The 26,861-nt window shown below is 53.6% G+C and overlaps 3 protein-coding genes across 5 annotated transcripts; all 3 read left to right on the top strand.

Moving 5' to 3' along the window:
- The first annotated feature begins 822 nt into the window (after nt 1-822).
- Nucleotides 823-7,523, top strand: CSF3R (colony stimulating factor 3 receptor). 3 transcript variants are annotated; one of them, XM_030964405.1, is made up of 16 exons: nt 823-981; nt 1,774-1,869; nt 2,136-2,435; nt 2,511-2,634; nt 2,709-2,878; nt 3,561-3,715; nt 3,893-4,052; nt 4,227-4,303; nt 4,406-4,619; nt 4,791-4,979; nt 5,175-5,276; nt 5,545-5,691; nt 5,861-6,001; nt 6,123-6,213; nt 6,347-6,428; nt 6,970-7,523. In XM_030964405.1, the coding sequence occupies exons 2-16, from the start codon at nt 1,800-1,802 to the stop codon at nt 7,357-7,359; spliced, it is 2,412 nt and encodes an 803-aa protein (XP_030820265.1). In that variant the 5' UTR covers nt 823-981; nt 1,774-1,799; the 3' UTR covers nt 7,360-7,523. The 3 variants fall into 3 exon arrangements, with proteins under 3 accessions (XP_030820265.1, XP_030820266.1, XP_030820267.1); XM_030964406.1 differs by having other exon boundaries at nt 1,682-1,869; XM_030964407.1 differs by lacking the exon at nt 6,970-7,523 and having other exon boundaries at nt 6,309-6,401.
- A 446-nt stretch (nt 7,524-7,969) lies between these two features.
- MRPS15 (mitochondrial ribosomal protein S15) lies at nt 7,970-13,981 on the top strand. Its single transcript, XM_030964439.1, has 8 exons — nt 7,970-8,111; nt 8,974-9,036; nt 9,617-9,692; nt 10,414-10,462; nt 10,967-11,051; nt 12,247-12,305; nt 13,238-13,429; nt 13,783-13,981. The coding sequence occupies exons 1-8, from the start codon at nt 8,036-8,038 to the stop codon at nt 13,921-13,923; spliced, it is 741 nt and encodes a 246-aa protein (XP_030820299.1). The 5' UTR covers nt 7,970-8,035; the 3' UTR covers nt 13,924-13,981.
- A 987-nt stretch (nt 13,982-14,968) lies between these two features.
- Nucleotides 14,969-26,835, top strand: OSCP1 (organic solute carrier partner 1). Its single transcript, XM_030964422.1, has 10 exons — nt 14,969-15,134; nt 21,088-21,242; nt 21,928-22,095; nt 22,458-22,538; nt 23,093-23,196; nt 24,069-24,197; nt 24,689-24,758; nt 25,315-25,454; nt 26,012-26,075; nt 26,352-26,835. Exons 1-10 carry the CDS (start codon nt 15,023-15,025, stop codon nt 26,466-26,468), a joined length of 1,140 nt encoding a protein of 379 aa, XP_030820282.1. The 5' UTR covers nt 14,969-15,022; the 3' UTR covers nt 26,469-26,835.
- The last annotated feature ends 26 nt before the right edge of the window (nt 26,836-26,861 follow it).

Below are 26,861 nucleotides of genomic sequence, written 5' to 3'. Positions count from 1 at the left end.
CAAGCCATCCCCTCCGGCTCTGCAGGAAGCAAAGCCAGATCTGCCCGGGCTGGTCTCCCACCACACCAACACACTCTGCTCCCAGGGCGCAGCTCTGGACCCCCAGATTTTGGCAGTGCTGGGCTATGTGAGCCCTGTAGCGTGAAAATGAAATACCGCCCCAAGCCAGAGTAAACAGCTCTTTGCACAACAGCCGCCGTGGTTGCGAAGGCTCTGAGTGTGGGAGGGTTGAGCAAACCTCTGTTTACCCCCATGCCAGCCCCATCCCACCAGACATGGGATTCCCCTCCAGGGCTGTGCTCCAGCCTGGCACGGGTGGGCACAGCAGCTCGGCGTGGCCCCAGACAAGTGTGAAATAACACGGGTTAAGGGTCAGAACTGGGAGATCCTGGTGGGAACATCATATCACGGGTTGCCCTTGTGGGCTGCTCGCCCTGGAGCAAGCTGGACTATGTGGACATGGACACGGACACGGACACGGGCTTGGGGATGTGAGCTGCTCCCAGGGTGCATCACAAGCTGGGTTTGCCTCCTGCCCCTTGAGATGCTCATTCCCACACCCATGGCGTCCTGCCACTTCCCCCAGCGTCCCTCTGCTGTGTCCCCCTGCCCAGCAGGGTGGCCCCAGGGCAGTTGCAGTGAGGAACTGTCTGTGCCCCATCCCGGCTGTGCCAAGCCCAGCCCTGGAGCGGGCAGGGTGGAGGCCGGGCGCTGCTCGGGGTGCCCGCGCCCCTTGGGCTTTCCTGCCTGCGGCGAGCGAGGAGGGGGTCGCAGACTTCAGGGAAGTGTTTTGCAATCACCTTCTTCAGAGCGTCACAGCAACTAACTGCCCTGGTTTTGAGGAACTATCGGGGAAAGCAGCATGTTAGCAAACACCCCGAGCACGGCCAGCCGCCGGCTGCCGGAGCCCCGCGCTCGGAGCGGGCCGTGAGCGGCTCCCGGGCACGCCGGACACACAGGACAGGCAGGGATGGAGGCGAGGTAGGGATGGAGGTGGGGTAGGGGTGGGTGCCACTCAGGTCGCACTGAGCAGCATCTGGTCTGTGGCTGCTCTGCCAGTCCCCTGCTTGGGACAGCCACACGTGCCGAGTGCCCGGGGGTGGCCGCTGTCCCACTCCCACACTCGAGTGCTTCGCCTCCATCTCGATGTTGGCTTGGGGGGTGAGGAGCTGTGAGCACCCGGAGCTGGGCACAGTGTGGGCAGCCCCTCCTGGGCCACGAACGTGTCTGGAACCCATCCGGGCAGGGGCAGAGGCAGCCACCGCTCCCAGGGCCATTCCCAGCGGCAGGCAGGGGACAGCCGGGAGGGGCTTGGGCAAGACCCCGCAGCCCCGGCCAGTCCCGCTCTGCTGCTGTCGGTCATTCGCTTCCCTCTCCCAGCTTATCGCCCTCCGCCGCCCTCAGCCGCCCTCAAACCGCAAATCTCTGCCCGGCAGGGGCTGGAGATAACGGAGATAAAATCAGCCCGTGCCTGCGGCCGGGCACAGGGCGCTGTGCCCGGGATGGGGTGCGGAGCCGGGCCGGTGTCGGGGTGCGGAGGGACGGACTCGCGTTCCGGGCTCTCTCCGCTGCTCTTCCCCCTCCAGCGGCTGTGGCGGCGCGGGCGGCGAGCCGGGGGCGGAGGTGTCAGAAGGGCTGCGGGAAGGGCTGACGCTGATAGCGAAAGGACATTCTGCTCCAGGAAGAGCCGGTGACAATGGAGCCCGGCTGCTTCAGCCCACCTCGTCCCCAGCCCTTGCCGACCCCCAGGACGAGCCGCTTTCTCCGCTCCAGGTGATGCCAAAGCCACGGAGGAGACCATGGCCAGGCGCGGTGCTGGGACACCCTTCCTGCCGCAGCTCTCCCTGCTCCTGCTGCTCCACCTGGGCGGTGAGTGCGGGGTCCATCCTGTCCCGTCCCACAGGCACAGCATCCCCAGCAGCCGGTGCCCCCCGGGGCAGGCAGGAAAGGCAGGCACGGGCAGGATGGGGCCTGGCACGTGCCCGTGCCTTGCCCAACGCTCGGCTCTTCCTCTCCAGAGCAGGGGGCCCATCTAAGGGAAGAGGCTCGTCCCTATGTCCTGCCTGGGCGCTGAGGAGCTGAGATGGCTTTGGCACAGCTGTGCCCGGGATGTGACATGCTTTTCCTGCCCGCAGGGACATTGGGCTGTGCCTCGGTGACTGTGAGCCCCCCCATCGTGCCCCTGGGCTCGGCTGTCACGGCATCCTGCACCGTCCAGAGAGAGCTCTGCCAAGGCTTGGAGCAGGGGAGGGTCAGGATCAGCTGGATGCTGGACAACAAGCCCGTGGCTGGGAGCCAGCGCCAGGGCCCGGGGGGCACAGAGGTGTCCAACCTCACCCTGCCCCGCTTCAACCACACCCAGGCCAGGCTGTTCTGCTGTGTGGAGTGGAATGGGACCAAGCAGCGCATTGGCATGGCCGAGATCAGGGCAGGCTGTAAGTCTGCTGCCACTACGGGTCACCCTCCTTCCCAGCAGGGACGGCCACTTGCTCAGGTTCTTTCTCCCCCAGACCCTCCTGCGAAGCCCCTCAACCTCAGCTGTGTCCTGAACCTCGATGACTACGGGCTGACGTGCCAATGGCAGCAGGGAACCAACAGCCACCTCCCCACCAGCTTCGTGCTGAAATGCATGGGGTAAGTCTCGGGACTATTATCCCCTGCCAAACCCCACAGCAAGGACCCCGAGCCCACTGCCCTGTCTGCTGCAGGAGCAGAGCCCAGGCAGTGACGGGCTGCACCCCACGAGGAGGGCACAGCCACTGCACGGTGCCACGCCAGCTGCTGCAGCTGTACCGGCAAATGGAGATCTGGGTGTCTGCCACCAACGCCCTGGGCACGGCCGAGTCCGAGCACCTCCACATCGACCCCATGGACGTGGGTGAGTGACAGCGCGCAGGTCAGGGGCCAGGGAAGCTCGTCAGGGGTATTAAAGTGACATTAAAGCACGTGGGGCCCGTTTTACGGGCAGGTTCCGTGATGAATGTCCTGGCAGGATGAATCGGTGCCAGCGCTGCGCTGCAGAGCGAGCAGCACGCACGGCGGGTTATGAGCTGCCAGTTGACCTGCTGCACTCCACAGCTCCTGCAGCAATTGATTACCCATTTATTCAGCAGCTCTATTAATAATAGATCCTGTGCCTATAAACTATTTATAAAAGGAGCCTTCCCAGATGGAGAGATTTATCCACCCTGATCTGGGGCTGGGGAAGGGCTGCCCGGGAACCAGCTGAGCTCTCCCCTGGCTGTGTACCACTCTCACCCCCAAGCAGACCCAAATGTGGGTTGTTCCAGGCACCAGACCCTATGGGATCTGTTTTCTCTGCACAGGCATTAATGCAGAGTTGTTCCAGTGTTGCATTACCCCATCCCAAGCAGGGGCACACACCAGCTCCTGTCCCTTGCCACCAGCCCTTCTCCTAAATATTTTGGGGTGGTTTCCCCCATTTCTTGCTGCAGCACCCTGGCTGCAGCTCCTGGCACTAACAACAGGCTCATGTGAGGTCATGGCTCTGAGCACTACCCCCCACACACCTCTCCAACTCTCCCCTGCCCTTCCTACAGCCAAGCTGGACCCCCCAACCCTGCAGAGCATCCAGTCCATCCCCTTCCAGACCGACTGCATTGCCCTGGCCTGGGACTTGGCGTGGGGCACAAAGCACATGGAGCTGCAGTGTGAGCTGCGCTACCGGGCACCCGAGGACCCTGCCTGGGCCCTGGTGAGTGCTGCTGGGGCAGGGGGACCAGGCAGGAGCCGGGACCCTCCCTGTGCTCCAAGCAGTGGGAGCGGGGGTCCCCGATGTGAGTGGGACAGCAAGGTGTCCCCTGAGCCTACAGCAGGGACCAGTCCCTGCCCGAGGCAGGAGGCAGCACAGCCCTGGTTTGGCTGCTCCCAGGTCAGCGGCATCATCGGCCAGGCGGGCACGGCGCAGCGCTGTGGTTTCCTGTTCGGCACGCAGTACAGCTTCCAGATGCGCTGCCGGCGCAGCTCAGCCTCGGCACTGGGCTCCTGGAGCGAGTGGAGCCCGGTCAGGAACTACACCACCCACGAGAAAGGTGAGTGTGGGTCACCCGGGGGGTCCCCTCTGCCTGAGCAGGCGGCACAGCCCTGGGGACACATGGGACAGTGCTGGGGACAAAAGGCACAGCGCTGGGGACACAGGGCACTGTCCTGGGGACACAGCCACATGGGCCCCTCTCAGCTTCTCCCCCCCCCCACTCCCATTACAGCCCCCACAGGGAAGCTGGATGCGTGGTGGGGGGCTCAGCTGGCTGGGGGGCGGCTGGAGGTGCAGCTGCGCTGGAAGGTGAGTGGGGGGACAGGGGACATTGCCTGGGGGGCATTGCCTGAGGGGCATTGCCTGAGGTCCCCGCACGGACTGCCACCCACCCGCCCTGCCCACACCCAGGCCCCACGGCAGCGGGAGGCCAACGGGCGAGTGCTGGGCTACTGTGTGACCCTGAGCCCCCGGAGGAGGGGCAGGGACCCCCCCATCATCTGCAACACCACCCGCACCCAGTGCAACTTCTCGGTGCCCGCGGCCACCAGGAGGGTCTATCTGTCAGCCTACAACGCCGCCGGCGAGTCGGCACCGACCGAGGTGATCCTGCTGGAGAGGACAGGTGAGGGCAGTGCCCGAAACCTCCGCGTGTGCCCCGGGGCTCTGCTCGCCCCAGCAGGCTGCACAGCCAGCGCAAGGAGAGGGCAGACTCCAAACCCGGGCGCACAGGGGGAGATGTGGGAGAGGTGCTCTCCTCTCCTCTCCCACCATCCCGGCTGTTTGTCCCACGCAGGTCAGCCCCTGGCTGGGCTCCGGGCTGTGCCCGGGGGTGAGCGCAGCCTCTGGGTGCACTGGGAGGCACCGCTGGCCCCAGTGACCGCCTATGTCCTGGAGTGGCAGCGGGTGGCAGCAGAGCCTGGGCACTGCAGCGTGTGCTGGCAGATGGAACATGACGGGGCAGCCACCACAGCCCTTATCCAGGGTAAGGGGGGCTGCCAGGGGGCCCTGACCCCCGGGTCAACTGTGCCAGGGGGCTGGCACCCATCCTGACCAAACCAGGACCCAGCCCTGCCTCCAGCACACTCCCCACCCTCCCTGTGTATCCACCCCAGGGTGGGTGGGGTGGTGCCGTGGTGCTGGGGGGTCTCAGCAGTGCCCCTTCTGCTCTCCATTGCAGATGGCATCGAGCCTTTCCAGCGCTACAGCATCTCACTGTACCCCCTCTACGAGGGCACTGTCGGGGTGCCCATCCACACCACAGCGTACTCCCAGCAGAAGGGTACGTGGGAAGGGAGCCCCGCCACCAGGACTTTGCCCTCCCAAAAGGAGGAACCGCCTTTCCCCCTTGTATCCCAAATCCAGGGGCTGTACCAAAGAGCTCAGCCTGAGGGGCTGGATTTGTGTCATCTCTGAGCGAGCTCTCAGCCCCAACACAGCATGGGCAGGTCCTGATGCCCACACCTTGGGAGTGGGACCCCCTCATCAGTTCCCACCCGAGGCAGTGGCTCTGCTCAGCACTTGGTCCCCCCTTGTCCTGCTCTTTCCAGCACCATCCCATGCCCCCAAGCTTCACCTGAAGAGGATCAGCAAGTCAGAGGCCGAGCTGTGCTGGGAGCCACTGCCAGTGGAGGTGCAGAACGGCTTCATCACCAGCTACACCATCTTCTGGGCCAGCAGCATCACCAGCACGGCCAGTGAGTCCTGCCTGCAGCACCACTGACCTGGCCCTCTGTCCCACCTCAACGTGCTGGGTGGAGATACCAGGAGCCCCTGTGTCCTTCTCAGAGAGGGTCAGGGAGTTTTGTGGCTCCCTGCTGTGCAGGTGGGGGCATTCTGGACACCAACAGCCCCGTGTGTCCCCAGGTGCCACCGTGAATCCTTCCCTCAACTCCTTCGCCATCCGGGGGCTGAAGCCATCCACCCTGTACAAGGTGCACATCATGGCATCCACGGCTGCTGGCAGCACCAACGGCACCAGCCTGACCCTGGTGACCACAGTGCTGGGTGAGGGCTGCGGCCACCCCACCAGGGGAACATGGGAGGGGGCCTGGTCCTGCCCAGCCTCGTGGCACAGCACAGCTGGCAGTGCCCACTGCAGCTCCTGTGACCCTGTCCCTCTCCCCAGATGACACCGAGATCCAGTTCCTCTTCCTGAGCCTGGGGCTGGTCTTTGTCGGGCTCATGGTGTTGCTCATCTGCTTCCAGAAGAACGAGCGGTGAGTGGCAGAGCCCTGCCCCGGTGGGACAGGGTGGCCTTGGAGAGCTGGCATCCCTCCGGGAGCCAGTCCAGCACTGAGGCCACCCATTCCAGCCCGCCTTGCTGAGCCCCCTCACCCCCGTGGTCCCCAGGATGAAGGAGCAGCTCTGGCCCAGCGTCCCCGACCCCGCCAACAGCAGCCTGGGCAAGTGGGTGCCGGCAGCGCTGCCGCAGGTGAGAGCGTTCAGCTGCTCCCCTGGTGCCCACCCAGCGCATGGCCCGGGAGGGGACAGCAGGGACAGGTGGCACCGCCCGTGACCTCCCCCGGTGCTCACCCAGCACATGGCACCAGGAAGGGACAGCAGGGACAGGTGGCACTGCCCGTGACCTCCCCCGGTGCCCACCTAGCACATGGCACCAGGAAGGGACAGCAGGGACAGGTGGCACTGCCCGTGACCTCCCCCGGTGCCCACCCAGCACATGGCACCAGGAAGGGACAGCAGGGACAGGTGGCACCGCCGGACCTCCCCGGTGCCCACCCAGCACATGGCACCAGGAGACAGCAGGAGGTGGCACTGCCCGGACCTCCCCGTGCCCACCCAGCACATGGACAGGAAGACAGCAGGGACAGGTGGCACTGCCGGACCTCCCCGGTGTCACCCAGCACATGGCACAGGAGGGGACAGCAGGGAAGGTGGACTGCCTGTGACCTCCCCGGTGCCACCTAGCACTCCCGGGGAGCAGGGAATACCGCCGTACCCCCGCTGCTCCCCAGGAGCCGCTCCAGAGCCTCGCCGCGAGGGAGCCCGGCCCGGCCGCCATCTCCACGGTCACCGTGCTGGAAGGGGAAGCGGGCAAGCAGCCGGGGAAGGAGCACCCGTGCCTGGCCGCCGCCCCCCCGGCGCTGCCGCGGCCCTACGTGCGGCAGGAGGGTCCCGGGGAGCCGGTGCAGTACGCGCGGGTGGGCGGCGCGGGGTACCGGGGGCAGCGGCTGCTCCCCGAGCCCGCTCCCCGCTTCTACGAGAACCTGCGGGGCCGCGGCGACGGCGGCGGCGGCGGCAGCGGGGACTGGGCGTTCCTGGAGGAGCCCCCCGCCACCTTCCCGCTGCTGCAGGGGCTCCGCATCGGCGGCGCCGAGGAGCTGCACGAGTGCCGGGCGGACTAGCGCGGGATGGAGCCGGGCAGCGACACCGGGTCCGCCAGTGGGATGGAGCCGGGCAGCGACACCGGGTCCGCCAGTGGGATGGAGCCGGGCAGCGACACCGGGTCCGCCAGTGGGATGGAGCCGGGCAGTGACACCGGGTCCACCCGCGGGGCTCCAGCCGCACCCCGGGGCGCTGCCCGGCTCCAGCCCGCTCGGTGTCCGTGTCCCCTCCCAAACGTCTCCCTCCGAAATAAACGGGGTCGTGCTGAGAACAACCCGGGCGTCTCTGCGGGAAGGGAACGGGGACGGAGACAGGATGGGAACCAGGACCGGGACCGCGACCGGACCAGGAAGGGGACGGGACCGAGACGGGGATGGGGATGGGGATGGGGATGGGGACGGGACCGGGACGAGGACAAGGACAAGGACGAGGACGGGTAGGGGACGAAACCGAAACGCGGACGGAGATGGACGAAACCCAAACGGGGACGGGACCTGGATGAGCACGGGGACTGGGATGAGAATGGGACAGTTAGGGGACCGGGAGGGGTCCGGGACCGGGGCAGGGGAGGGGACCAGGATCCCGGACGGCCATCGACGTGCTCGGCGTTCGCTCCCTCCGCCCTGTCTCGGTGCTCGGCAGGCGCGCCTGGGCAAGATGGCGGCGCCCATGGCGGCGTGTCGGTGAGCGCGGGCCATGCTGGCGCTGCTGGGCCGCGGCCTGGTCGGGCCCGCCCGCGCCGGGGCCGCCGTGCTGGGCAGGGCACAGCCCGGTGAGGGGCACGGGGGGCTCGGGAGGCCGCTGGGAGGGAGGGTGGAAAGGGAAGCGAACCCCGCTGGAGGAATTGGGAGCGGGCGGGGCCGCGGTGGGAGCTGAGGGTGCGGGGAAAGGGCGGTCTCGAGAGTGGCCGGGGCCCTCAGGGGGTCGCAGACCGGGCTCGTGGTCTGTCCCTGTGAAACGAGACGGGGCATCGAGTGGCCTTGGGGGTACCCGGGGGGCGGGCAAGGTGCCGGGGGTCCCTCGGAACAGCGGGGGCGAGGAGGGATGGCCGAGGCGGGCACGGGCGAGCGGCCTGGAGCGGGTCCTGATCCCAGCAGCAGGGCCCTGAACGAGCAGCTGGAGGAGTTTGTTCTTGAAAGGTCAAAGAATGACGAAGTCCCGGCTGGTGATGAATATTCGCGTCTGTGTCAGGCAAAGGTTGTCCCCAGGTGTCACTGCCCCTGAGCTCTGACACTGCGGGGGCCCAGAGCAGCCCGTCCACGTCGCTAATGAGATTAATTCATCAGTTAATTCAGCAGTTTAAGCTCGCTAAATGAACACGTCTGGCCGGGGGAGCTCTCACACCGCTCAGTATGTGCAGTCAGCCCTGCTGCTCCAGCCCTGGCATTTGCCCACTCTCAGGCAGCAGAGCTTGGTTTGTGTTGGCACAGTGTGAGAGCCACCCTGAGCCACCCCAAACACCTCTGGGACTAAAGATCTGCCTGGGCACTGATCTGAGTCTCAGTGCTCTGACCCCACACACCCAGCAGTGTTTGACTGTACAGAGAAGCACACAGTACAGAGCATTGACTGTACAGAGTATTTGACTGGAGAAGTGCACTCCTGTCTGAATCCTTTCTGTCTCTCCCACCCAGGCTGCAGTCCCGTGCTCCAGGCAGCCAGGGGCTATGCCAGACCTGTGACCAAGAAGAGGAAAGGTATGTCAGCGTCCACAGGAGCAATGTTTTGCTGTTGGCATGCTCAGAGCTGTGCCCTCATGGCACAGAAATCATTCCAGAAATAGTTCCTTACAAGCTCACGAGTTACTCAGACGATTCCTCTCCTCCTGAGGGTGGGGAAATGAACAATTGTCAATAGCAGGAGATCTGTGAGGGTGGGCAGGCCCTGGCAAAGGGTGCCCAGAGCAGCTGTGGCTGCCCCTGGATCCATGGAAGTGCCCAAGGCCAGGCTGGACAGGGCTTGGAGCACCTGGGACAGTGCAGTGTCCCTGCCATGGCAGAGAGTGGAATCAGATGGGCTTTAAGGTCCCTTCCAGCACAAACTCTTTTGATACTCTGTGATCTCTGAGCTCAGTGGATTGTTGTAAATACATGAACACCATGTTGTGAATCCAGAGTGCTGAAGGGAAGAGACTGAACCTATTTTTGTCACTCAGTTCTGCCCTCTTGGCTGGATCTGCTCAGTTCTTCTTGTCTGGAGCACACAGCCAGTTTCCTTCAGAGCATGTCAGAGCTCTGACTTTGTCCTGCTCTTCCTCCAATGTTCCTCTCTCTGTAGACATCCCCAGCCATCTGGATGACCTTCCTCCCACCTTGCTGAAGAAGGATTATGCCAATCTCCCAATCATGAACAGGTATGGAGAGGGAGAGGGAGTGGCTGCTCTCTCCAGGGGTTTGTACCTTAAAAATAAGATGTGTGGGAGCTGTGACCTGCTCACTAATTAGTTATTAATGCTCTGTGGGCACAAAAATGGCAAAGTCAGTTTGAAATCAAATTTACAGACACAGACAGTGGTCAGTGATTGTTCCCTCCATGTGAGATCGAGTGCTGGTTGCCAACATCCTCTGTGGGCTTTGTAGCCCATAAAAAAAAAAAACCCAAAGAAAATAATCTTGAAATACTAGAAACAGTCATTTTGCAAATATTCTGCACCTGTCCTGAACTCAGGCGATGGAGAGTGTCATTAAACAACTCCACATGAATTCAGCTGCTGCCAGATTTGCGTTCTGGGGCTCAGCACTGTTGTGCTCTGATGCAGAGCTGCTCATGTGTGGTGCAGGGAGGGCCCCCAGTGGCCCAGCTGTGACTTTCACTGCTCTCTGAAGGAACAAGCCTTAAAATTAAATATTTTTGCAGCAAAACTGCTTTATGCTCCTGTAATCTGAGCCATGGTTTTGCTTAGGAAAGTGAGCACCAGTTTATGGCTGCCAGATTTGGGAGGGGAGGAGAGTCCCTGTAAATTTGTAGAGTTAATTAAAGCTGAGAAAAGGGAGTATGTTCTGAGAACCTGAGTTAATTTCTGTTGTTAAATAGAACTGTTTCTGGTTTATAAGCTAATTTGCCATCCCTTGCAGCGTGGATGATGTGGTGAAACGCCTGCTGTCCCTGGAAATGGCAAGTCAGGTCAGTGTCATTCTGCTTGCTTGAAAATAAAACAGATTTAATGAACACCTTCATGTGAGACTTGTCTATGTTGTTAAATATCTTTCCCTTACTGTATTTGTAAGTGACTGTAAACATGGGGTGATGAAATACAGTGATAAATCTGGTTTGCTCTTAGAATTTATCACACTGAAGTGGTAACAATTGCATATTAAATCAAGAGAAGAAAGTATTCAGGGGTGACAGGGCAGTGAGCTGTTCTGCTGCTGCTCATGGCTGACCCCCTGTGTTCTAGAAACCATTGCACTGGACAGCAGATGTCCTTCAAGTTATTTTTACTTTCCATATGCCCAGAAAACAAACACGTAGGAAAGTGGCACAAAGATCTCCATGCCATTCCTCTGTGCTTGCCACTTCAGCTTAAAAGGATGAGTAAAGGTCTGAATTGCAAAGCCTTTATCTGGGTGTTTGGGAAGAGAGCTGAGTGTTCTGGGACAGTGACAGCCTCTTTTCTGTGCCCCACAGAGGGAGAAGTTGAAGGTAAAGACACAGCAGCTGGTGGAGAAGGTCAGGAGGTCTCCCCATGACAATGGCTCCTTTGAGGTGCAAGGCAAGTTAAAAAGGGGAAGGGCATTGTTGGCAGATGAAACATCTCTGCTTCTGTTCAGCTGTTCCCACCCCAGCACTTCCAGTTTGCTGTAGAATTCAGGAGAATCTCCTCCAGGAGAGCTGCTGAGGGGCAGGTAGCCTGCAGGATGCCCTGCAGGGCTGCTCCAGGTCTGCAAGTGTTGCAGAGGCTGTTGGGGTCCTTCCAAATTCCTGCTCCACGTTCACCCTCCAAAGGCAGTGTGTGCTTTATTCTGCTTGGAGTGCTTCTGTGACATGAAGCACTGAGCTGCATCTGTTACCAAAATGAACCAAATTCAGCCACAGAACCCAAATTTTGCTCTGCATCAGAGCTGTGGCTGAGGCACAGTGGGGACAGTGCAGGGACAAAGGTCATGCTGCACTGACCAACACTGACAACTCCTTTGTCATCAGCAGAGCCCTTCAGTGCCTCAGGATGCCACCAGCCCCTCCCTCCAGAGCTTGAAATCCCAAAGAGCTGGCTGCTGCCCTTGGAAAAAAAAAAAAAACCTTTATTGCTGTCTGCTTCCCCAGAGCTTAAATCCCATGAGGTGAAACAAATGTCAAATCACTGGGAACTGAATGAGTGCAAGAGGAATAAATTCACAGATAAATTTATATGATGTGTTGCTAAAACCTTACCTTCTAATTAAGCAGCCTCATAACAATCACAGTCCTGCAGGTTGTGTGTTCTTGTTTGTTGGGCTGTGGGCTGTGGGCAGGGACTGATTTGGGCAGTGTTTGCTGTCGGCAGGAGCTGCTGTGGGCAGTGCTTGTTTGGGCAGTGCTTGTTGTGGACAGTGTTTTGTTGTGGGCAGTGTTTTGTTGAGGACAGTGATTTTTGTGCTGCTGTGGGCAGTGTTTGCTGTGGACACTGCTGGTGGGCAGTGCTTTTTGTGGGCAGTGTTTTGTTGTGGACAGTGTTTTTCTGTGGGCAGTGTTTGTTGTGCTGCTGTGAGCAGTGTTTTGCCATGGGCACTGTTTTATTTTGGGCACTGTTTTGCTGTGGGCACTGTTTTATTTTGAGCACTGTTTTGCCATGGGCAGCCCCTGCTGTGCTGCTGTGGGTCCCTGCAGGGGCAGCAGTGCTCAGCTGGCAGCTTGAGGCAAGGCAGATGATCCTGAATCACCTGGGAAAGCTGCTGCTCTCACACAGCTTCTCTCTCTGTCCTTTGCAGTTGCTATTTTGACTGCCAAGATCCGCACGCTCGAGGAGCACCTCCAGAAGCACCCCAAGGTAACTCAGGGATCTCAGCCCACAGCTGCTCAGGTGGTTTTCTCAGTTTATAATGAAAGGAGTTTAATCCTGGGGATTATGGCTTTCCTAAGGAGGTTTATGAAATAGTTACAGCTGCTCCCTGGTGCCAGTGTGGGGAGCTGCTGGCTCAGGCACAGCTGGATTCTCGCCCACTCTGCTCTGTGTTCTGGTTTGTTACTGTAGTGGAGGAGACAGCTGAGCAGATTCCTTTGGGCAGACCTGAGCTCCATTTGTCCTCACTGCAGATGTGGCTTCACCCCTTAGTTTTGACTAATTAATGATTGCAGCTGCAGTAATAAACAAAGAGCAAAATCTGTGCTTGTTCTGCTCATGGAAATGTTTGGTGGACAGCACTGTGTGAATATCCCACTCCCCTGCCTGCAGCTACCTGGGTTCAGGCCCAAATTTGAGACAACTTGCATGAATTTATGTTCATAAAATAGATATTAAAGATTCTTTATGCAGGGCAAAAGGTGGGAAATGGATTGATAACTGCATTTGAAAGAAGTGCATAATTGTTACTCATGAAAACCTGAAAGGTACAAAAGAGAAAGGATACAGACAGATGACTTAACAAGAATGATAATGAAAACTCATGACTCCTTCCAGAGTCCCAACACAGCTGGATGGTGATTGGTTATTAAGTAAAACCAATTCACATGAAACTAATCAAACAAGCACCTGTTGATAAACAATCTCCAAACACATTCCCAAGCAGCAAAACAGGAGGAAGCAAATGAGATAATATTGTTTTTCTTTTTCTCTGAAGCTTCTCAGCTTCCCAGGAGAAAAAATCTTGGCGAAGGGATTTTTCAGCAAATATGACAGTAACACACTATTCCTTCCTCCATCTGGAGGGATGCAAATACAATAATCTGCCTGCAGTGGAGTGAACTTTGGGTGCTTTTCAGGACAAAAGGAACCGCAGGTTCATGCTGATGGGTCTGGACAGGAGGAGGAAGATGCTGGGCTACCTGCGCCGGGTCAACTACAGCACCTTTGAGAACACCTGCAAGGAGCTGGGCATCCAGTACAGCCCCCTCCAGCCCTACACCCGCCGCCTCACCAAGCGCTGGATGGTCAAGAAGGCTTTGTGCATCAAGGTATGGATCAGGGAAAACCCCCTCTGTGAAAGTGTGGGAAATGGCTTTTGTGGCATTCACATTTTCTGGAGAAATCCCTTTGGTCAAGAAGGCTTTGTGCATCAAGGTATGGAGAAGGTTGCACAGGGAAAAACTCCTCTGTGAAAGTGTGGTCTCAGAAGTCTTTTCCAACCTGAAAGACTCAGTGATTGACTGGGTGGCTGTAACAGAATAATCTCAGATGGTTTCCTGGAGCAAGGAAGGCACAGAAGGAGGATTTGATCTGGCTCCTGCTGGAACCACTTTGCCTGCAGCAGGCAGCCTGGGCAGCAGCTCTGCAGGCAGCTTTATCTCTCTCCCTTCTGCTTCCACAGGTGTTCCAGGAGAAGCAGAAGCTGCAAGCAGCTGAGAGACTGAAGAAGAGGAGAGAGTGGCAGGCGAGAGCAAGAGCTGCACGGGAACAGCAGGAGAAGCAGGTGCAGGAGAAACAGGCACAGGCGGGGACACCTGTGTAGTGGCACAGCCAGGCTGGCACAGCCAGGCTGGCAATAAACTCCTGCCCAAAGACCTGAAGCCTCTTTGCTCGTGTGATGTGTTCTGCGTCATTCTGAGCACCTGGGAAGGGCAGCTGGTGGCTTGAGTGGTTTAGAAGTTTAATTTCAGGCCGAGTGCTGGTCAGGTCAGTCTGTGAGAGGACCTGGGGCTCCAGCATTACCCTGCAGGTCTGTCAGTGGGAACAGCTCAAGGGCTGCCTGTGCCCTATCAGCACAGCCAGTCCAGAGGTTTGCACTGCCACATCTTCTTAGATATTTATAAACTGAAACTTAAGACATTTAAATTGGACATTATGAATAAATCCTTCCCTGTGAGGGTGGGGAGACCCTGGCACAGGTTGCCTAGAGAAGCTGTGGCTGCCCCTGAATCCCTAGAACTGTCCAAGGCCAGGTTGGACGGGGCTTGGAGCAACCTGGGATAGTGGAAGGTGTCCCTGCCCATGGCAGGGGCTGGCACTGGATGGGCTTTAAGGTCCTTTCCAACCTAAACCATTCTTCAGTGCGCTGGGATGATCCACCCAGGGACTGGGATGATGGCACAGAGACAGGGACAATGCATACACAGACTGGGGATGATGCACACACGGGTTGTGACAATGCACACACTCACAGTGGGACGATGCACACACGGATCGGGATGGTGCACACATAGATTGGGATGATGCACACACTCAGATCAGGATGATGCATACATAGATTGGGATGATGCACACACTCAGATCAGGATGATGCACACACGGATCGGGACGATGCACACATGGATCACGATGATGTGCGCACTCACACCGGGACCATGCACACTCAGACAGGGACAATGTGCACACGGATCACGAGGATGCGCACTCACACCGGGATGATGCGCACTCACACCGGGAGGATGCACACTCAGATCGGGATGATGCACACTCAGACCGGAACGATGCTCACTCACACCGGGACGATGCGCAGGCGCGGCCCGGCCGGCCAAGACGGCGCTCCCCGATTGGCCCCGCGGCTGCCGGGCAACGGCGGCGGCGGTGCGGGGAGCGGGGCCGGGCCGTGCCGGGGCTGTGCCGGGGCCATGTCGGCGCGGACGCTGCCGCTGCTGTTCCTGAACCTGGGCGGGGAGATGCTCTACATCCTGGACCAGCGGCTGCGCGCCCAGAGCATCCCCGGAGAGAAGGCGCGCAAAGGTGAGCGGTGCGCGGCTCCCTCCGCTCCCGGTGTGGCGGTGCCGCTGCCGGTGTCCCCGGGGCTCTGCCCCCGCTCCCGGTGTCCCGGTGTGGCGGTGCCGCTGCCGGTGTCCCCGGCGCTCTGCCCCCGCTCCCGGTGTCCCGGTGTGGCGGTGCCGCTGCCGGTGTCCCCGGGCACGGCTCTGTCCCCGCTCCCGCCTCCCCCAGAGCGGCTCGGGCTGCTCCGCCCGGCGGTGCCGCTTCCCGGGATGCCACAGAATCACAAAACGAACTCGGCTGGAAAAGACCTTTAATATTACCCAGCCCAGCCCATGCCCTAACACCTCCCCATCAGCTAAACCCTGGCACTGAGTGCCACCTCCATCTGTTTTTAAACTCCTCCAGCGATGGTGATTCCACCCCTCCCTGGGCAGATAATTCCATTTCCCAGTCACTTTTTCAGCGAATAATTTCTTTCTAACATCTGACTTAAACTTCCCTTGGCGCAGCTTAAGGCTGTGTCCCTCTGTCAGCTGTGACACAGGGACACGCTGTGCTGTCACCAGAGGATGCTGCGGGCTGACGGCGTCAGTTTCCCTGCCCCGATTTCAGTAATTACCCCAGTAATTAACACAGAAATCAGCCCTCAGTGTTTTGTGCTCTCCACTGGGCAGCACAGCCCGTTGGGTTGAGCTCGGTGAAGTTCCTCAAGTCCCTTCCCAGCCCGAGGGTGTTGCTGAGGTTAGTTTGGGAGGTTCTCACCCAGAAGGAGAAAGTGGAGTCCGTGTTGGTGTTTCTGTGCGCAATTCGGGGGTTAAAGCTTCAGAAATGCACTTTTGGACTCAAAATAACCCAGGATTTGGTTATGTCAGCCCAGCTCCTGGACTGTTTGGGGTAGAGCAGGGTGCTTTGCAATGGGAAGGAGTTTCCAGGAATAAAATTATAAATCTCATGCAGAGACAGCACGTGCAATTGTGTGAAATTCAAATACCAGTACAGCTCCTGAAATCCTGGCTTTTACACAATCTCATTTGGCCAAAATCCTTGTACAAACAGAGCCTCATGTCTTCACGTGGGCCATGAAACTCCAGCTCCCAGCCAAGCATCTCTGCATTTACCACTTCCTTTTAAAGCTTTGCTTTACAAGTGTTTGCACCTCTCTGTCAGGGCATGGGGAATAGTGCCTCGGGAAGCTCTGTGATGTTTTAATAAAAAAAATCAACTTGGTATGAGCTTGGTATTGTTATCCCTTCTGCCTGTCCTTTATGAAGTGCTAAACAACAAAGGGTTCACTGTGTAATTGTTGTGTTGTTTGTGAGGGGGAAATTTGTAATTATTCATGTGTGTCCTGATGGGTGAATGATGTGACACAAGTTTACTGCTGTTCATTCAGGGACAAGGTTAGGATTTTAGCTAAATTAAATCTTGGGGGAGTATCTGGAGAATTGGATTGTTTTAGTTTGTCCACACATGGAATTTTTTTTCTTCCAAAAAATTGTGTGTTAATTTCACTGAGATGTGGTTCATCCACACTGAGGTTTGTTGATGCTTAAAGCTGTTAGCTCAAATGTTGGTTACTTCTAAGTGCAAGATGCAGCTGAAAACTACCCAAGCTCATGCAAAGGGTAAAATTTTATGTGCACTGAAGCAGCAGGATTTTATCCAAGGGGAGGGTGAGGTTGTCATTCAGTGCTGAATGCTGATGAGAAGAGACAAAATCCATTAGTTAGCTTCTTTTTCTTTTTTTATGTTTATTTCTTTCTTATTTTCTTTTCTTCTCCTTGCAACTCTTGTTCTTACATCTTGAACTGCTGTTTTGTTTTGTATGCTTCGTGTAGATGAATGGACAGATGTGGACAGGAAACGAGGTACAGTAACTGCTGTGTGCATGCACCAGTCCAACCCCACGTGCACACCTGGGGCTCATCGTGCCTGAACACCTGAGGCTGTTCTGCAGCCTTCAGTCAGTGTCACAAATGAACAGTAATGCTCACCTGCTCCTTAAATTACTGTAAATCAGTGGAAAAAAAAAAAACAGACCATATCTTAAAATCATATGGCCTCAAAAATCAGCTGTTAATTTAACCAAGAATATAAATGGATCAAAGCTTTTTATCCTGCTGGTCTTGCCTGCAAAAATGGTATTTGTGTTTCTTTACCACTGTTTTTATGCAAGCATGTAATTGTGTGAGCATTGTGCAGGTCGTTTTTCTGCTCAAATGCAGGAATATTGGGTATATTCCATTTTTTTAAGGTTTTATCTCATGCATTGCTCAGGGTTTGGACAGGTGAACTCCAGGGATGATTGAAGGCATTCCCATCCCAGCTGCTTTACCCACCTGTGCTGGTGGTCACACCTGGCAGAGCCATCCCAAAGGAGCAGGGCCCTCAGCTCATCCTGACTGGAGGATCCTGAGGGTGGGATTGAGCCCTCGGCTGTTTCCCTCTGGAATCTGCCCTGGAACAGGAGCCTGCAGCAGGGGCTGTGCTAAGGAATGAGGAGATGAATCTCTTGAATCTCAGGATTTTGTTCAGTGAGCATGAGCAGAACTTACAGAGTCCTTCTGAGCAGCCCTTTCTAAAGAGGGATCAAGGTTGTGATGATCAAGGTTGTGATTGGAGTTTTGCAAAATAAGCATCATTTTGGTAGGTTTGAATATCTACTGAAGGTAAATGCTGATGTCCTGCAGTCTGCCCCAGCTCTTTTCTTACCATTACATCCTGTTTCTAAGCACACCCTTTAACTCAGAAGTCCAGGGACAGATTCCATCCCATCCCAGACAAGCAGGAGCTGCCCAGAGCTGTGAGGCAGGGAGACAGGGCTGGCTCAGGGGCAGGTCCCAGGCTGACCCTTCCCTTCTCCCGTGAGAGAGAGCGCTGTGCTCAGTGCTCCAGGAGATCTCAGGGGGGTTCTGGTGTCACCCCCTGGGGCTGTCACTGATGGAGCAGTGACAAGGTCCCTGAGGAGCCTGTGGCACTCAGGGTGACTGTCCAGAACCCAGAATGTTCCTTCTGCTGTCCCAAACATCCTCCAGATGTAGAGTAGAAATTTTCCAGGGTAGAAATCCATTTTGATTTAGGTGAAATGTACATTTTTGAGTTGAGTCTGTGGTTAGAAAACGTTGCTATTCAGCCTGATTGCAAGGCCTAAGCTCAGAGAAACTGCTTCAGTGAAGGACAGAGATAAGGGAGGGGACACAGAGGGTGACACAGAGAGACAGAGAGACTGCTGTGAGAGCAGGTCAACCTGACCTAAGAATTCTTTCTGATAAAGAAGAACTAGCGACAAATGTCAGGCGAAATTCGTAAAAATGAACACGTATGAACCTATTGTGAAATTATATGCATATGTATTTGAGAAAGAGCTAAAAAGAGACCTGAAGTTCCCAGAAGTACACATGGCATTTTAGAAGAACGATTCCCACATGCGTCCAGCGCTGCAATAAACATACCGGCTTTACGACTTTCCCAAAAGTTGTAGAGTTTTGATTATCTCCGCAAAACACCAGGGAGCCCCAGCATCACCCAGGCCTGGCTCCAGCCTCATGTCATGCATCCCAGCCATGCCAGTGACACCAGTCTGTCACCAGAGACTTGGTGTGAGGAGGCCAAAGCCACCGTCACCCCCAGCTTCAGTCCTGTCCATCACTCTGCCTACACTGGTTTCCCTCCTCTCATCCCAGCTATGACCTCTCCTCTGTGCTGAGTTGCTTTCTCTGTGTTGCTTGTGCCATGTCCCTGGGCCAATGCTCCTGTGTCACCTGCCATGGCCACTCCAGGGCCCCCCTGAGACCTTTGCTGTGTCATTATCAAACATGTGAGAGATTTATTATCAATTTGCCCTTTACCATGATTGATTTTTTTTTATGTCGTTCTCAGTTCTTTTTATAGCCCACACAAGAGGTTTTAATTTCAGAAGATAATTTATGTCTGTGGTTTTTCTGTTGAAAAATCAGTGTCCTGGGAGGTGTCTGTCTCCTGCTGGTTTGGATTGTTTGTGGCTCTCCAAAGACAGGAGAAATCTTTCTATGGGCAGCACAAAAAAGCAACTTTAAAATATTTTCTTTTATAGCAGTATAAAGCAGAAGTTTTATTTTTGTCATAATTGATTCCCTGTAAAATTAACTAGATACTAATATCTACTAGTACTAATATATTATATTTTCTCCATGAAAAATAGGAGATTTCTGCCTGAGATTGCAAAGTAGGATTGCTTATGGCCAGTTGATTTGAAAGGAAGGAAGGAGGGACTTTTTTCCCATTTGTAATTAGGTGTATTCTTAATCCAGACTGCTCAGGAGCTGAGATCTGTCTGTGGTTTTGGGTGTTTAAACCAGGACTAAGGAGCCCTGTCAGGTTCAGCACAGGGGCTGCTGAGCTGTGTATGAGGAACCAGCAGGTTTGGGGAGGAGAGAGAACCATTTCAGGAGGCCTCTGCCCTTGGGAACACAGCTCTCCCTGCCCAGGCTCCCAGCAGTCCCCAGCGAGTTTATCCTCTGGGAAGAGATGAAGTGACAGGGAAATTAGGAAATTACCTTTGTTTTGTCTGTTGGGGTAGGACAGGTGTGAAAAGCCAGGTGTCTGACACCCCCCAGGGAATCATTAGGGCAATAACTCAAACCATGGGTCACTACCACTCTCTGTATGTTCACTTTTTCTTATTTTCTTTTTTTTTAATTATTTACTCTGAGATTTTTCTAATCCACAAGAATTGTCTGGCATTATGAGCTTTGTAACAGTCATCTGCTTAGGAAAATCCACACTTGTACAGTAATCTGTGACCTGATGTATTCATTTACCTTTTTTTTATATAAAGAAACAAATGTTTACTGATGATAACTCTTTAGAGTGTATCAGGCAGATAATAAAAGTGGCAGAACCAGCACAAAAGCTCAGGTGCTGTATCTGCTTGAAGCACTGCACAATGTTTTCCATCTTGTTTGCATTAGAAGCTCAATAACCAGAGCACAGCCCTCACACTCAGCACTCCTGAGCTCTAAGAACTCCTCAGTAATAAAACAGTTCCATGGCTAAACTTACACATTAAAAATTAACCACGAGTAAGGAAGTTTGGACTTCTGCATTTGAAACTCCAGGGCCTGCAGATGTTTCAGCTGTGAGAGCCCTGAGTGGGTTGATATAGATCCCAGGGATATAAATGCTTTATTAAATGCCTGCCAGTGTTAATCTGATTGGAATAAAGATTACAGAGAGCCCCGCAGGAGCTTCTGTTGAGAAGTTAAAAAATAGACTGATGGTGTCAGAGAGTGTGGAGGAACAGGCACAGCAAAGATCTACCACAGTGCAAAACTCTCCTTAGGAAGCAGAACTGCAGCTTTTAATATTATTCTTATTATTTTTAATTATCTACAGCAGATAATAACATATCAGAGCAGCCTACAAACAACATTATTTAAAAATGAAAAGTGCCAACCATAGCTCTAAAACCAGGGCAGCAAAGGCAGCCTTATTCCCACTGGCAAACAGGGCCTGCTGCCTTCAGCTCAGGTGGCATTTGTGCCTTGAGGGGCAGCAGGTGGCTGAGGCCAGGTGGGGCTGAGGCAGAGCTGGATGCAGAGCTGGATGCAGAGATGCTGCTCAGGTGGGGCTGAGGCAGAGGTGGATGCAGAGCTGGATGCAGAGATGCTGCTCAGGTGGGGCTGAGGCAGAGCTGGATGCAGAGCTGGATGCAGAGGTGCTGCTCAGGTGGGGCTGAGGCAGAGGTGGATGCAGAGCTGGATGCAGAGGTGCTGCTCAGGTGAGGCAGAGCTGGATGCAGAGATGCTGCTCAGGTGGGGCTGAGGCAGAGCTGGATGCAGAGCTGGATGCAGAGGTGCTGCTCAGGTGAGGCAGAGCTGGATGCAGAGATGCTGCTCCCCCTCTCCCGTTGTGCTCTGTCCCCGGTGTGCCCCTGGCATGGAGCAGGAACAGGCTGTTCTGGAGCAAACCACAGAGCCTAACTTTGTCTTTGCAGTGATGAACGACATCATCAGCACCATGTTCAACAGGAAATTCATGGAGGAGCTGTTCAAGCCCCAGGATCTGTACTCCAAGAAAGCGCTGCGCACCGTGTACGACCGCCTGGCCCATGCCTCCATCATGAGACTCAACCAGGCCAGCATGGACAAGGTAACACTCCTGCTGCCCTCCCCAGCTGCCCTTCACCAGGTTCTGTTGCAATATTTAACCCGTAGCTTTACCATTTTGGAGCAGCTTTCCTTGTGAAAATGGTTCTCTGTCACATTCATATTTTCTGAAAAATTCCTTCACCCAGGATTTTTCTCCTGGGAGGCTGAGAAACCTCAGAGAAAAAGGAAAACAATTCTTATCTCATTTGCTCCTCCTGTGTTGTGCTCATGTGGAATGTGTTTGGAGATTGTTTACCCACAGGTGATTGTTTCATTGGATTCTGCTGTGAGTTGTTTTCACTCTTTGGCCAATTACTGCCAAGCTGTGTCGAGACTCTGGAAAGAGTCATGAGTTTTCATTATTATCTTTTTAACCTCTAAGTATCCTTTCTGTATTCTTTAGTATAGTCTTCTTTAATATAATATAGTATCATAAAATAATAAAATAGCCTTCTGAGAACATGGAGTCAGGTTCATCATTCATCAGGGCACCTCACAAATACAATAGTGGCATTGGAGACCCAGCAGGAAGGCTGGGGATGGGACTGCAGAGCTCTTGTTTTTTAAGAAATGAAGTTAAAATGGTTCCTTGTGCCACAGGCAGGTGCTGGCCTGACTGAATCCCCCTCTCCATGCCCAGGAGGTTTCCTCTGTGACAGGACCAACATTCCTGTGTTCCTTTGCAGCTCTACGACCTCATGACCATGGCCTTCAAATACCAAGTGCTGCTGTGCCCTCGGCCCAGGGACATTCTGCTGGTCACCTTCAACCACCTGGATGCCATCAAGGATTTCATCTCCAACTCCCCTGGCATTCTGAACCAGGTGGATGAGACCTTCCGGCGGCTGATCGAGGTAAGAATCCTCAGAAAAAGGGTGGGACACACTGTGGTTTGGTTTTATGGGTTTTTTACCTCTTAGAGATGAATTACTACATTGGAGAGGGTTGTGAGTCAAGTGGTATTTTTCTACTGGCCCAGTTTAAATCAATGTATTGCTTATTCAGCCTGATTTAAGTCTCCACTGATTTCAGCAGAAATTAAATCAGACTTTTAGTGGCAGACAATAATTGTTGATAATAACCAGCAGCCCCCTTAGAGCATCCTGCTCCCCCTGCAAGTGGATCAGAATGTTCAGCTGTACTTGTTTGTTCCCTCTTTCCCTGGGTGGGACATGGCACACCTGCAAACCCTTGCATGATGATTTTCCTTTTCCAGACCTACAACCCTCTCTCTGATGGTGAATTCCAGCTCATCAGGCAAACACTTCTCATTTTCTTCCAGGACATGCACATCAGGGTAAGAGTCCAATCCAACTAGGCAGGGAGAATGACAGGGAGTTTGGGACTGGAATATAAAGGGATCTGCTTATAAACACTGCAGGTTTGGGTTTGTTGCTTGTGCTTTTCAATCATCTTGATGTGCTTGTAATTGCACTCAAATTTCATAAATTGAGCACATATACTGCAATAATGCTGAATTCTACAATATTATGAAAAAAAGGAATCTCTACTAGTGTGATTTGGATGGGTAAATCCGTTTTTCCTTTTAGAAGAAACTTGATAGCCTGAGCATGAAGTCTTGGTGTTGTCTAAACAAATTGGTCACACTCATGTGCATGAACAGGATGTAGTTTTTTAATAGTTTTTTAATGTTAGATCAGTGTGCCCATCCTCTGCACCACAGTTCCACATCACTGGCTGTGTAAATACATCCCTCCCCACAGATCAAGAGCTCTGGGAAACCTTCCCCAGCCCAGGCAGCGAGGCTCAGGCTCAGATTTCAGGGAATTTGGATGGGAAGGTCTGTAGGGGATTTCCCCAGGCTGTGATGTTTGTGATGTCCCTTTGCAGGTCTCCATCTTCCTGAAGGATAAAGTGCAAAACTCCAACGGCCGCTTCGTGCTGCCAACCTCAGGGCCTGTCCCCTGGGGCACAGAGGTGCCAGGGCTCATCAGGTGAGCTGGTGCCATGTGTGGGGCACAGGGAGGAGCATCCCATGCCAGAGGGCTCAGAAATACAGATCAAACTGCCAATCCTGTTGCATGGATAGCTGAAACTCCAGTAAATACTATTTAAGAGGCCTTTATTGTTATTATTATTATTATTAATCTATCATTAATCTATTATTTATCTATCATTTATCTGTTATTATTGTTCTGTTATTATTATTATTAATCTATTCTTTATCTATTATTATTTATCTATTATTTAACTATTATTTGACTATTATTTATCTGTTATTATTATTCTATTATTACTATTATTATTACTATTTAATACTATTTAAAGGGCACTATTTGGGACTAAGTCACCCAGCAATGAAATGCTGAGCTACTTTTGGGAGTTTTCCATCATAATAAATTAGCTGTTATTAATTTATCCCATAACAGAGGCATTTAGCAATATACAAAATTATTATTATTACACAGATTATTATTATACATAATATAATGTTGTTGTTGTTGTTATTATTACTATTACAATTACTATTTAATACTATTTAAAGGGCACAATTTGGGACTAAGTCACCCAGCAATGAAATGCTGAGCGGCTTTTGGGAGTTTTCTATCCCAATAAATTAGCTATTACTAATTTATCCCATAACAGAGGCATTTAGCAATGTACAGAATTATTATTACACAGATTATTATTACTATACATAGTATAATGTTATTATTATACAGAATAATAATAATAGTTGTTGTTGTTATTATTATTATTATTATTATTATTATTATTATTATTATTATTATTATTATTATTATTATTATTGTACTGAAATCAGGACTGAAGCTACTAAATGTTTCAATAATGCCTCTTTTTTAAGGATATTCAATCACAAAGGAGTGGAAGTTAAAAGGGCTGAGTTCACCACTGCTGGGAATTATGTTACTCCACAAAGGGAAGGATCTTTTGAGCTTTATGGAGACAGAGTCCTCAAACTTGGAACAAACATGTAAGTAATTTTTGTTCTGTGTAGAAACCTGAACCAAATGCTGATGGATTGGTCAGAAGCACATCTGCAGCCTGGTGTGCTTTTGGCCTCTTTTGCTTTAATTATCAGATTGACTTTGTTACAAGGTGCTGTCCTGTGTGGACAGTGTATAAAGAGCTGCAAAAGACAGGCAAAACTTTGATTTATGAGGAAAGAGTGTTCTCACCTGGTGCTGCATCTCATGTGAAATGTGATTCAATGTAACCATAATCAAGAAATCCTCTCCGTTCTCCATGTTTGTCTTAATGCACATTTTCCATCCAAAGAGATGTGTGTTCCTTCTCACAGCTTTGTCCCTCACACACCTCACTGCACCACACCGAGCTGCAACTTCTCATTGCAATTGTTCAGTCTTCAGGGAAGTATCCTGAAATTCTGCATGCTGTGCTGCTCCCTCTGGTTCTGTTCCTGGTCCCAGAACAAGCTGTTCTTGATGAATGTTTTCCCTGCAGGTACAGCGTGACCCGGCCAGTGGAGACACACATGTCAGGATCATCCAAAGACCTGGCATCCCAGGCAAAGGTCAGTGCTGTCCTCCTCCTGTCCCTGCTTAAACTGGCCAAATTCTGAGTCTATAGATATGGGATAAGGTCAGGGAAGCTTTTCTGGTGTTCTCAGAGCCTCAGCCAATCCTCCCCAGTCCTTTGAAGCCAGGGGAAGAGCACATTTTCCCAAAGAATCCACACACTTCTGTAAGGATATTCTTGCTTCCATTTTAATCTCCTCAGAAAACAAAGTTGGCTTTACAGATTTCTCATCTGTCCAGTTTAGCTGGAAAAGTATCTTGTGCTGAGTCTATAAATTCAAGCAACCATTTCCAGCATGGAGCTGGTGATTACTGTGGTTATCTGCACAATCTGTCCTAGGAAAAACAGGGAAATAAATGTGTTTATATCCCTCTGAAGGACATGCATGGAATATAGGAATATATGAAGGACATATATGGAATATCAGGAATATATGAAGGACATGTATGGAATATCAGGAATATATGAAGGACATATATGGAATATTAAAGCTTTTTGCAGCCCAAATCTCCCAGGTAATTGCCCAATGAGCCCATTGCTGTTTCCTGCAGGAGAACATAGCCCCCAACCCTCTTGCTAAAGAAGAGCTGAACTTTTTGGCCAGGCTGCTGGGAGGTTTGGACATCCAGAAACCTGCTGGTGGCGAGTCGGGATTTCGGCTGAACTTGTTCACCACCGACGAGGAGGAAGAGTATGCTGGAATCCTTTTGGGTCTGGGTTTGGGTTTGGGGTGCCCTGTGGGGAGCCCTAGAGAGAAAAACTGGCCCTAGAGAGCTCTAGGGTCAGAGTAATGTGTTGTTATCTTGCTCCAGATGTCTCCTGTGATGCAGCTTTTCTCCCAGTGCCACTGGACAGGAATTTCCCCCCAGCCATTTTAGCAGAATGTTTTTATCTGCTTGTTTCTGCTGCAGAAATATTCCTGCTGTTCTGCACTTTATAAAAATGGCTAGGACAGGGAGAAGCCTCCAAACTGGGGTGAATACATTAATTTGGCAAGTAGGAACAGAGGCATTGCCAAACTTCATGGAATTCCAGAGTGGTTTGGTTTGGAAAGGACCTTAAGGGACCTCTAATTCTACTCTGCCATGGGAAGGGACACCTTCCAGTAAACCAGGCTGCTTCAAGTCTGTCCCTGTGAGCATCCTCTGAGCATCATTTGTGCCTACAGGAGCCTGATGAAGCCTGATTTTTATAATTTCCTTATACATCTTCATGGGATTAACCACTCGTTTCATGTTTTCAATCAAGACATGCTGCACAGACCAGACCAGAGGAATTGTCCTACAAGGTTATCAACATTGAAGCCACACAGGTATGTAACATATATCATATCACTGGTTCTCACCATCGCTGCCTCGCTAAGGACCATGTTTCACCCAGAGTAGGGGCTTAAAAATACATTTTTGCCCATTTCACTTAAGCTCGTAACTAAGTAATTGCCAATTTTCTCCCGAGACAGTGGAACTGGTGAATATTTACTAAGAAAACTTGAATCCTGACAAACACCAGAGCAAGTTTTTAGCCGACTCGGGTGTAGAAGGGGCTGCGGGGTGACCGGCGGGGGCTGAGCGCGGTGTCTGTCCCGCAGGAGCCGGCGCGGCGGGCGGAGCTGTCCCGCATCCTGGGCGAGCTGGACGTGGCCGAGCCGCGCCCGGGCAGCGCCGAGAAGGGCGAGGACCTGCTGGCACTGATGGACGGGCTCTGAGCGGGACACGGGGACAGCGGGACACGTGGACATTGGGACAAGCGGACATTGGGACACGCGGACACCGGGACAAGCGGGGAGTGGGACACGCGGACACCGGGACACGGGGACAGCGGGACACGCGGACACCGGGACAAGCGGACATTGGGACAAGCGGACATTGGGACACGCGGACACCGGGACAAGCGGACATTGGGACAAGCGGACACCGGGACAAGCGGGGAGTGGGTCTTGAGGACATTAAGGCACGCGGACAATGGAACATGCGGACACCGGGACATGGAGACAACAGGACCTAGGGACACCGGGACACGCGGACACCGGGACTCACGGACAGCGGGACTTGGGGACATTGGGACACACGGACGCGGCGCGTGACCGCCCGGCCCCGCC

The sequence above is a fragment of the Camarhynchus parvulus genome, chromosome 23, assembly GCF_901933205.1.
Source record: "Camarhynchus parvulus chromosome 23, STF_HiC, whole genome shotgun sequence".
NCBI classification, from domain to species: domain Eukaryota; kingdom Metazoa; phylum Chordata; class Aves; order Passeriformes; family Thraupidae; genus Camarhynchus; species Camarhynchus parvulus.
This window is presented reverse-complemented; position numbering and strand designations above follow the sequence as displayed.